This window comes from Ambystoma mexicanum, chromosome 1q (assembly GCF_040938575.1).
Source record: "Ambystoma mexicanum isolate Mex_15411 chromosome 1q, UKY_AmexF1_1, whole genome shotgun sequence".
NCBI lineage: Eukaryota > Metazoa > Chordata > Amphibia > Caudata > Ambystomatidae > Ambystoma > Ambystoma mexicanum.
In genome coordinates this window covers 1303008883-1303020936 of record NC_090922.1, presented here as the reverse complement: position 1 = coordinate 1303020936, position 12054 = coordinate 1303008883, and the positions used below count along the sequence as shown (strand labels likewise).

Sequence of the window (12054 nt, the reverse complement as noted above, 5' to 3'; positions counted from 1 at the left end):
AAGACTTTTGAACTGTGTGATATATTGACCCACTCAACAGCATTTCCCCACATCACCAAACTGCAATTGCGCAGAAGCCACAAAATAGTTGTGCTGGCTCCTGAGAGCGTCATGGCTCAAAACTGCATATGGCAACAACAAAAATGGCTGCAGCGCCCTGCCAAGCACACATCGGGCAGCTGGGACAAAGGGGGCACATTAAAGGAGAGTACCAGTGTGTTCCGACATAAATAAAAGGAAGAAAGTGGAAAAAGCAGCGTTGCTTTGCTGCAAAAGCCAAAATCTCCATGGTAAAGAAAAACCCTTTTTCACCTTTAAAAAAATGCCCTCTGTTCGTTAAAGCCACTGTGATTAATAAGCCCTATCAAGCCCTGTGTGTTTCACTGTGCCACAGAAAAACCAGGCATGATTCTGAATTGACAAGCCCAGTCAAACCAACCCTAAAAAAATCAACCAGGAACTTTATTTTGATTTACACAGGAAACACTGTAATTTTCTTTGCAAAAGTATCCAAAATCCAGCTGTTCAGAGTGAGACTCTAACTAGCTGAGCCATGCCTGTTTCAATTTATCCGTGCTTCAGACCAACTCCAGCATTTCAAGAGTATAACTATAGCTGCAGACTGTGTGTGAATCTGCTGGAGATGAAAAGTTGAATTTAAGAAGGAAGGCCAGCTGCACCACGTGTAAACAACAGGCTTTTTCAAACTAAAGACAAACAAATGTCCGCGTGTTGGAACTGGTGGATGAAAGCCTGCCAGTCGTTAGCAATATGAAGGGGTTTGTTGCTGGTGAGACTATATAACATGGGTTATTTTATGCAACCGGCTTGCTTTAATTCTGGATCTAAGATCAGAAATTAAAGGTTAAAACTATGATAGCTGGAGTTGCAAGTTGAAAAACAGATTTTCTGCTTGGAGGGGTGGCACCAAAAGGAGGGCTCTCTCTCAGCAGATACTGACAACCCCCTGATAATTACGGGGTTGAAAAGACTTTCTTCTCTGCTGGGACCCTGACAATGAAGCTCCCAGGGAAGGAAGTCTGAAGGGGCAATATAACTTCAATCAAGGGAGAAACCCCCACCATGTCTGAAGGAAATGACAGTTGGCAGCACTTGAAGTTAAAGAAAAAAAATTACCCAGGGACAAAGGAACTGCAATTTGTTCACAAAGACAATTTCAGGAATAAACTTTAAATACTCCTATCTCTGCAGCAAGAGTTTGAATTTTTTTTCAAATGTTGCAGTTTAAGAGTGATTTTTTGTGCTTTCTTTTGAGATATGATAGAACTCACTGACACCTTGGGGACAGAAAGGGCGAAGTATTGAGGATAAATAGAAAAGTATCTATGTTGCAAACATACATTTTTGTATATAAATTCCTTGGGAAAATGTGCATCTGTGTGTACAGTTATGGAATTTTAGGCCGAATCTTCCCATGTTCCAAATTACCAAAATGTATCAGAAGGGCGAAACAAGGTGCCACAGACTGCAGGATTGGACGGATATGTGCTGCACAAAATATGTAACCTGTGTATACAATTTGCTAAGAGATTGCTATTATATAAATGTATGTTTTCAGCAAAATCGCATTTTAAGTAAAGTAAATGTGGGAGTTTTTGGGCATTGTAAAACTCACCTCATAAATCTGACATCATTGCCTTGGAAATCCAACCAGTCAGGGCAAAGTGGAGATTAGCACCCCTGTCCAATCCAAGTAGTTTAGGGGCGTACTTAGTTAACCATGCCCAGCCTTTACTTTGATGATGTCATTGTGCATTATAAATAAGGGTCGCTGACAAGACTCTAGAGACTCTTCCTGATTTCCTGCGCTGCCTTCCTGTTCCCGTCATCTTCCAGATCCAGGCTCCAACTACAAGGCCAAGCATTGCTGATCCTACTCCAGGCCCACTGAAAAATCCAAGCAGTGCTGATCCCATTCCCAGCAAGGCCTCAAATTCCCAGCAAGGCATCAAATCTAAAAAAAACACTAAATCTCCCATTACCAAGGGGGAAGCTGTGGTAGCTTTGGCATCCTGATCTAGCCTGGCTCGCTGCCTCTCACTGCATGCTGCTGCAATCCTGCTACCCTGATAACCTATGATATCCAGTGACCAGAATTGCCAGTCCAGAAGTGCTACCCGGTAACCAAAACTGCCCAGCGGTTTGCCAGGTGCCCTGCCGTGTTGTGACCTGAACCGTTGACTGTCCAAAATCCAAAAACTAAAAAGTGGACTGCGAGTATCAAATGCCACCCCACCTAAAGCCCTAGCCTATTTTGTATTTGTCCTCATCCCACTCTCTAAGTCACCCCATCCTTATCCTGATAACCTGTTCAAACTGTCACAATCATTCTTGCAATCCTGCCCTTGATTTCTAGTATTAGCGCCACGTTTCTCTTCATTTCTGTCTTGCATAGATCCTAAGTCATCAGCCATATTGTGTTTAAATAAATTAATTTTCCTTTAAGAAAAGGGGTACACTGCATGAAGGGTTACATCTGCAGAGTAACTTAGAGAATTCACGGGTGGCGTTCCTCTTTAATTAGTCCTTAAATCTAGTTTAAAGTAAAATTGTTCTTCTCACAAACTGATTTCCTTTCCAATTTCACCCTTCATTTTACTCAAAACGCGACTCCTTCTATATTGCATAACTCTTTCAATTTACCAGCTAGAGACTTACTTTCAATTCCATTATGTACCTGTGATATATATCTATCCCCCAACAAAAAAACGCACTTCAAATCAGTGTATTTCACCCGTTTTTATTAAAAACCGTTTGGGTAACTTTAGGCGGGAATTGCAAAAGTGTACATTTTAAATGTGTTGTTTGACTGCTATCTGTTTTAAACTTCCCACTCATTTCTGAACTATATGTTTTTGGTAATTCATTCTTTGGGATTGTCAGTACCTTTGCACTGTTGCTTTAGTAGGTAATCGTATTTGCTTCAAGGTTTTCAACAGACATTCATTATTGATTTATCCATTTCCGAGTGTCATTTCATCAGTTTTCTCTCCTATTTAGGGAGGGAAGGTCAGATTTAGATTCCATTTTCAGTTTCTTATTCCCGAGTACCTGCTGCTTCTTTGTATCCACTCAGATTTCATTCTTGGTGGGTTGAGGGAACATTGCAGGGGGACATTCTAACTTGGTTGCTATCAGTCCTAAATCAAAAGTGCTCCTATCCTGTTGGGCTGTGTATATGCTCTTTTTAAAAGTCAAATCCAGTGCATTGCTTACCTTCTCATTGTTACTATCACCCCATTGGTGATTGCTGCCCCATAATAAAAAGTGTGTGATTTCTTTTGAATTTTAAATTAATAAATATTGCAATTGATCAACCAGCCTGGTTCATGGTCCATTGTGACCCGGGGTATCAGAAAAGGGGGTGTGATATGAGTGGTGTATCCTACCAAAATTGAATCCACATAAATAAGGAGAAAAGCACCTCAGTTTGGCGCTACATACTAGGCCGAGGCCAAGGTGTGCGTGTCGCTTGATTGAAATACTTAGCAGAACAGAGTGAGTCATGGAGTACATGATCCTGGAAAGCCTGCAGCTAGTTGAGACCAACAACCCTTTTGTGGAACTGTACAAACTGGGATGTTTAGTTCAGAGGTCAGCAAGGTACAAAAACCTGACTACCGGCAAAGACACTGGGAGAGTGCAGAGTCTAAGGAGGGCATGCGACCAGTTTACAGTTAAGGAGAACAATCCTGACCTTTGTTATGTTTTATTTGGGAAGCTCCCGTTTTCATGTGGGTTGCCCAGTCTTGGTGAACATCCCCTTATAATAATTATGAACTATAAGCGCATTCTTCTTGGTCCCAGACATCTTCTTTGGCACATCTAACAGAGAGATGCTCTATCAAAAACATGATAATTTGTCAATACAACAGTGCAGAGGTTCAAAGGAAAAAGAATCGTCTAAACGGTAATATTCAAACCCTAATCTGATGCAGGACTGTGGTCCTGAGTCCAAGATCCTTGGTATAAAAAGTTTTCGGTCAAGGTTCTAGCACTGTGGTTCTTTACATCAAGTCACCCACAATTCCAGAGTGGTTCGTGCAAAGTCACTCACAGTATGTGGTGGTTTCAAATGTCCAGGGGCCTTTTGCCTTGGTCTGTAGCAAAAGCTGGGGCTCATAGGCTTTGTAACTCAATGTCAGATGACAGTACATTTTTCTTCCCCTTCCATTCCAGGTGTATTTTCAGGCTGTTATTATTATTACAGCAGCTTGCCACCCAAGAGTGGTATACAGGTTCGGAACTAGGCATGGGCTCAGGTTCAGCAAGAACCCATCTCAGACTCTGGTCTCGTGGATGCCCACCAGAGGGCTCAGGTTTTGCTGGAGCCCAAAACCGGCTGAGGTTTCGTGATTGTCTCAGACGTGGTCCCTTGCCCTGCCAAAAATGTAATGATATGCTTCCCTGTGTTTCTCCCTCTCGACTTTCACTCGTTCTTAGGTCTCTGATTCCTTCATCTGGAATCCAAGTGCCTATCCCACTGCCAGGCTTATTCCTCCTTTCTCTCTTTCACAAATATGCCCTTTTGGACCTGAGCCAGAACTCCCAACAAGTCATGGGCAAGGAGCCCTCCCTGCCAAAACAGTGACTGGAGGCCCCCTCTCCGTCCATTTGATTTTCTCTTTCCACTTCTGCAATACTGGGACACTGTCTCACCTCGTCCCTCTTCTCTTTCTTTCTCCTTCATCCAACTTCAATCTTTCCCTTATAGGGGAGAGGGAACCCATCTCACTCTGTGAAGAGTTTGGTGGCCTACTGTCTGTAGTTTTCCCGGCCCCTTCTCCCTTCAACTTCTCTCAGCTCTCCTAGACCTTCCTCGGTTGCAGATCTGCAAGGCACTTCTAGACTGCAGCCTCCCATCAACCACACTGAGGAAGCAGTCTTTTTTATACTGCCTCAACTAGGTGTCTGCTTTCTGATTGGCTGGGTGTGGTCACATGATCTTCTACAGCGATCTCTGTGAAATTGAGGGTTTTTATTTCAGTACTCAGGTGGAGGGCTTTAAAAAGGCTGAGGACCATTTTTAAATCCAGGCCTTTTGGTCTAGAGGTTTGGTGAGCAAAGGATGTGCAGTCTCTTCCCAGATTGCTGCCTTCCCTGCAGGTAAAAGGCTTTAAGAATGGGGATTTCGAATACCTGTAGCCTTCCTGCTTCCCTTCCCCTTGGGAAATTCGATTTGCCATTTCCTGTGTGGTTATAAGGGGAACAAAATATTCTGGTTCAGCTCTGCTGTTGAATGGGTAGGGGAAGGTTTTCCATTGTGCTGTTCTGAGGAGGAGATATTATTTGTGAATGACGACAGGATCAGGATACATTTTCCTTCCCCTTTCCTACATTGTTGGTGTATATCACATTTGCTATCTATGTACCATGGCCAGAGGTTCCATTGAAAGTGGCAACATGGCTTCCTGCTGGACTTTGAGGCTTTGAGGAGCAGGCATCTCCTGACACCGAATGGGGATTTGGGAAGACCTTTCTTGGGAATGTGCTTAGTCCAGCCTGGGTGTACCTCGTCCCCTAGAACCAGAAGTGGGGGTTCCATCGACAACAATGGGGAGGGTCTAATTTGGATATAAACGTTGTCTGGGAAGTTGTCTGGGAAGATTCACCTCTCACCTGAACGTCCCGCACCCTACCTATACGCCTTCATTTCCTTTTACTTACCTACTTGCAGGCTCGGCTCCCAAGCTCATTTCCTTCTCACAGTCCCTAAACCTCCCCAGCTCGCTTTTGTTCATTTTGGCTCTTGGCCCATAAACTCTGGAACGCTCTCCTCTTTGACATCTGTGCCTCTTCTTTCTCAGCTATTCTTCATTCTTGTCCATAATCTTATCTTCCTTCCCGCCTATCTCAAGTCAAGTGTTGTATTTTACTGCCAATGTTCATCATATATTGCAGCGCTGTCGTCCTTGTGTTCAGGACTAAAGCGCTACATAAATCTCAATAAAATGCAATTACAAAATACAAATGTGTCTCAAAACTCTTAAATGCCTTGCTCTTTAAATAAATTCTTAAATAAATCTTGTTAAATGTAGTTACACAATTAGGAGTTGTAAACATTTGTAAATAATGTATTATTAAAGTCCAAAAATATAAATTAACGATATTGGACAATAATTTATGCATGCACACGAAACATTAAGAATCCTGCTATTTACATATTTAAAAAGGGAGGAATTGGAGAGCTGTAGGTTTGTGTATGTTTGTATGTGTAGGTATGTGAGAATTGGGGCCACCAGAAGGGAAATGGAGGTGGTGAGGTTACTACGGAACCCTGCATACATGGGGAGAAAACATTTATCAAAAAATTCAATTAACTGTGTTTTTATTTAATGGGTGCGCGGATATGTCTGCCACTTAAAGTTAGCTCGTTTAATTCTCAAACAAAAGACTCCTATCGTGTATCTCTGGAGCCCTACCAACCTTTTCAGCTAAAACGAGATTCAATTAGTACATTTCTGCTAAATACATTTCTGCCAAAGATCTGTTCGCCCAATTGAAAAGACAATTAAATCGCTCAGGGCAAATGACCTATTAATTTGTGCACAAATGCATAATCATTATTGTCAGGGATGCATTTAAATTCATTAAAGCGAACGCTATAAAATGACCATTTTAGCATTGTATTTTCACGGCACACGGACACTGTCAAAAAAAATGAGTTCCAGATTTACTCAAAGGATGGAAAAATACATTTCATGGTGTGCGTATTTGAATTCTCATCCTTTCCAACCTGTCCTTTTCATTGTTTGTATTTAAGAACATCGTGTGCTACAGTTCCCAGAAGAACACTGTAGAAAACAAAGTGGTGACCCACATTAACCAATAAAAGACATTTTAAAAAACAAACAATGCGAGTATGAGAAATTACCTTGAGATAAAATTCATATCAAATAGCACTTTGAGGTAAGGCATTAAAAAATAAAGCATGAATCCTCCTGCAACTCTAAGCGTTTCAGATAGTTGACCATGTCCTCATTAAATGTCAAGGAACCGCATATCAACACATATGGTTTCCTTCTGCAAGAGTCAATCACGCTCCTTAAGACGTCGCAATCTATGCGTCCTATGTGGGTTTTTTCCTGATAGCTCCATGGAAGGTTGTCAATTGTTTCTTCCTAAAAATCCAAAAGGAGAAAAGAACCTGGTGAAAAAGATCTAGATCTCCATCCAAGGGCGCGAGCTCTTGATTGGATTGAAATGAGATGCTTTGCCCCCTGAAATATAATTACTGTAACATGCATTAGAAATGTTCCAATAAATAACTTGCAAGGAATTCATCATCCGGAAGAAACTTGTGTAAAACGCTTTTTCTGAACATATTAAACAATGATCGGTGCATTGGAACTGTGGCAAGCATTCTCTTCAGATACAGTTTCATCGAATCGGGTGAATACTGGGATAACCTTGTGTTTTCTTGCAACTAGATAATGTTGTTCTTTTGCCCCTTTTACACAATAGCTATAACTAATGCATGTGAAGCAAACACATTCTAGGTATGAAGAGGAGCTCTTATGCAGAACTGAAGGAAGATGGCTGGAAGGTTGTGTATTAATCATAATTAGTACCCGGGATGCACGGCTGAACAGGAATACTGTGTGGTGTTTGGCTCATTTGCGAGCCATACCACACGGTATTCCCGTCCACTCCGTGCGTGCCGGCTACTCTATTTCTGGCGAGGGGCGTGGCAGCCCCTCAGCCAATGAGGAGGCTCGAAACGGGGCAATCCCCGCTCCGAGCCTCCCCATGGCTGGAGGCTTCCCTCGTTCCCCACCGGGGACTCAGGTAAGACAGGCTACGCTCGGGCCTGTAACTACGGCCCTGGGGGCATTACCTGGGGCGGTATTGGCCCGCAGTCTCGTGGCTTACTGCCACAGCACGGGCATTTCTCTGGGAAAGCCTCCAGGATCATCATGTCTTAGCCTGTCAAACCATTCAAGAAGTGAAAAGATCCCATGCAGGTCAGGATTGGTCCCACCCCAAAAGTGGGAGTCCAGCCCGAACTGCTAGGACACATCCCTTCTGTGCGCAACCACAAGCTACCCCAGACATGTTTCAGGCTTTTGTGGCATCATCGGTGAGGTGGTGCTTGAGTTGCTAGGCCCAGCAGGATCAGGATCCATCTCACTCGGGATGACTTTATGCAAACTGAAGGGTGATGGCTGGAAGGATTTAAAGTAATCACCAACCTTCGGCTATGCATGAAGACAAGCTCCCAATCAAATGGCATAACCAGCAAGAAGGTTCTTATTCACTACAATAAAATCAAAATGGCAACCACATGCATGAAGTGATATTTTTCTTTCAAGTTTGACATAGTCCCGTTTTGGGTCCTTAAGAAAAATGATACACATGAAATGAATTGTGTCCTAAAAACGGACAGCAATTCATAGAGCGGGTTAATTATCATACAAAGTGTCTGATACACAAAGTTATCAAAGGTGATAGATTTTTTCAGAGGTGGCAGCTACTGGGCCTCATTAATATTCCTCACAAAATGGGCACTCTCATACTTAATGTTTTTTAAATCAGGACAACCAAATAGAATATGTTGCAAGAAGTGGAGAAAAAACAAAAAAACAGAAAGGCCCAAGACCTTTACAAGAATAAATACAAAGAACCCCTGGAAGAGTAGGTACTGTCCCCGCATTTTGTGGGATCCCTACTCTCTCTCCCTAAAGTCATAGTCGCGTCTCCCATAAAAGCATGTTTTGCCTTTTGTTCTAAACATTGCTCTGTATTTAACTTCCTTGTATATTTCTATTGAATCAATTTAATTCACTTTCAAGTTTCATTTTGTCCACTAAGTTGTTTCAGAAGGACACTTGGGCTAAGCTGTGAGACGAACGAGTCAAAAGAAATGTGAACACATTTAAAGAAGGATAGCTGTGTTGTCGTGCTGATTCCCTGCAGGGTCTCCCAGCCGCACCTTTGTCGCCTTAGAACTTGTGATATTCAAATGTTTTAAATGATCATTCTGAATATTCAGGATAATTCTGAGAGCATGTGTTCAGCTATCTAAGGGACAATAGGGCTCATTACGAGGTCGACGGGGCGTGAAAAATCAGCAGCAATCCAGTGGTAATTCTGTTACCACCATATTACTGTTGCATTCCCGCACCACTGAACTACAACTCTGGAGGTAAGAAGGAAAAACCTACAACAAAAAGATGGAGGCAAATCCTCCACCGCACTGCCAAATAACAGCAAAATCATCAGTATTACCACATGCAGAAATACCGCTGGTGGTAATTCCGCCAAAATCCCCATGGAATCCTATGGGGACTAACAGCGCCCTACCACCACTTGTAATCTTGCAGGAATTCCGCTGGACCAAGTGGTGGTAACGGTAATCTAATTTGGCCGATGTTCAGTGGGTTTACTGCTAAACTCTTAATAACCCCAATGACATGGCAGTTTCATCTGAACAGTTGCTCCTTTGATGTACAAATTAAGTACATTAACTGAATATCTCACTTGCTACTGTAAAGGAAGCATCATGATTGATGCTGAGTTCTAGGGCTATGCATTTGAGACATGCGCGGTGGCCAGTGCCACCCTGCCGAGAGAGAGAGTAAGTGTTAATTTGTGATTACATAGTATACATTTACAGGCGAGCTGAAAGAGATTATACCAATGAAGTGGAGATAGGTGCATGTGAGCTAGAGGGTTTTATCAGTACAAGGAGCTGGGTGTGTTACATCAGCATCACAGAAAAGGTGTTTGTATCTTTAATGAATGTGACTGCAATGGAAAGTATACAGTATAAAACGACTTCATGTGTGTGGATGTGTGCGAGCCCACATTTAAAGGAGCAAACTGTCACATCGCGACAGGGATGGCGGGTATGGAATCGCTGGCGCGGGATCGCTGGCGCGACAATCCGTCATTGATTTCCATGCTCGGCTGATCCCTGCGCCGTCCTAGACGTTGCGCGCGTACGTGGCCGGAAGTATAAAGATCATCGTTTCCGGGTTACGTACGCGTTGCAACGTTCCGGGTCCCTTCCTGTGTTGCTGCCGCTCCCATTGTTGTTTCCCGCTATCAGCTCGTTTTAGCATATTTTCGGCACCCTTGCTTTGCTGAGTTTTGCTTTCTGCCACTCCCTTGTTTCCCGTTAGTTAATTCTTTCTTCCCTCCTCCTCCCGTTTCGCTTCCTGCCTTTCCTTTCCTCTTTTTCTCCTCCGTCTCCTGTCCTCTGCCTGTCCTAGCTCCTTTTTCCTTTTCTTTCCTTCCTCGCCTGTTTCCTTCTATTCTTCGTTGTTTTCTTTCAACCTTGGCCTGCTACCGGTCTGCCTTTGCTACTCCCTTATACCTTGTTGGATCTGCTGCTTACCTGACCCATGCCTGCTTACCGGACTGCCTTTGCTACTCCCTTGTACCTTGTTGGATCTGCTGCTTTCCTGACCCGTGCCTGCATCCCCTTGTACCTCGCTGGACTTTCTGGTTCCTAACCTGTGCCGGTTGGTTGGACTGCTCATCCATCACCTACCTTTCTTCAGCGCATCTGCCCGCTTCGTCAATTCTACCAGAAGGAAGTCTTTAGGGGTTTTTTGTGCCTTTGGCTTTTTCTCCTAGGTGGCACTCCCGGTGGGATTGCCCCCGCTGCCCCTATCTTAGTGGCACGGTGGCATCCTATTGAGGGTGTCCTTATCTCCATAAAAAAAAAGGAGAAGCCTTCACGACGCAAGGAAGGAAAACCCAAGAAGGTGGTGGAAGGTGAGGAGTTGGGGGAAGGGGGAGAATCTGCTTTAACGTCTGAAGAAGAGGATATAACCGACGTTTGTGACACAACCATTCAAAGTAAAATGTCATATCATGTCATTGGGGTCATTACGAGTTTGGCAGTAAACCCACAGAACGTCCATCAAATTAGATTACCGTTACTACCACCAGTGGTGGTAGGGCACTGTTAGTCCCCATAGAACTCCATGGGGATTTTGGTTGAATTAGCATCAGTGGTATTTCCGCCAGTGATAATACTGCTGATTTTGTTCTTTTTTGGCAGTGAAGTGGTGTGCGGTGATGGGGTCAAACTATACAGAGGCTAATTGTATCATAGTAGTGTAACTGTACAGCTCTTTTAATTAACATTAATGTGTTACTGCGTGGCTGTGTGTTTCTGTGTGGTCGTGTGCAATATTGGAATTCTTTAAACACAGAAGTGTAGGTCGGAGTATAACTCCACCATGTGCCTTAAACAACTGATTGCACATGGAAATGTGTGGGTGTCATTATATATTTATTTGGGTAGGTTGTTAAGTGGTATTTGTAAAGAGGAACAGAGTCAGTCCTGGTTTCCGTGCTGGATGATTTGACTCACCTGCTTGATTTATCAGCAGCGTTTGATAGCATCGACCACCCTACCCTGATCTCTCGGCTCTCCACCGCGGGTTTCTCCAGCCATGTACTGGCTTGGTTCTCCTCCTTTCTATCTGGTCGTAATCAGTCTGTGTCTATGCCCCCTTTTTGCTTTCGAGCTACATCTTTGTTCTGTGGTGTTCCTCAGGGTTCTTCTCTCTCTCCTATTCTGTTTAATCTTTATATCCGTCCTCTTCTGGCTATAATTCACACTTTTGGCTTGCTGTACTACTCTTATGCCAATGATACCCAGATCTTTGTACGGCTGAATATCTCCAATTCAGAATCGGCTGCCCAACTGAAGAAGTGCTTGCTAGCTATTGGTGAGTAGATGGCAAGAATCTGGCTCAAGCTCAACGGTGGAAAAACAGAGGTATTGGTGGTGGGCTCTGCTACTCCATCTCTGTATTGGACCCTGGAGTTCTGGCTAGTGAGTCTTGGTCCTTTCCCCCAATCAGTTTCATCGGTCAAAGATCTGGGTGTCGGGGGCGCTGTTGCACAGCAGTCCAAGATGGCCGCTGCCTGAGAGGCTCCGGTAATGGTTGGAAAGTAAATCCTCTTATTATCCTGGCTTCCAAGTCCCCGAGTCCCTGACGAATGCTGGCGGGGTCTGCATACTAGTGGGCATCCCCGGATGATCCTGTGAGCCCGTGTATTGCATTCTACAGT

General features: G+C 43.7%; 1 protein-coding gene across 12 annotated transcripts in view; it reads right to left on the bottom strand.

The window, feature by feature from the left end:
- Positions 1-6332: 6332 nt before the first annotated feature.
- CYB5RL (cytochrome b5 reductase like) overlaps positions 6333-12054 on the bottom strand; it is a 225896-nt gene continuing 220174 nt past the window's right edge. For all 12 annotated transcript variants that reach the window (XM_069642144.1, XM_069642137.1, XM_069642140.1 and 9 more), the window contains one exon: positions 6333-7142. In XM_069642144.1, the coding sequence (XP_069498245.1) occupies positions 6939-7142 (204 nt within the window). In that variant the 3' untranslated portion in view covers positions 6333-6938. The remainder of the gene's footprint in view (positions 7143-12054) is intronic.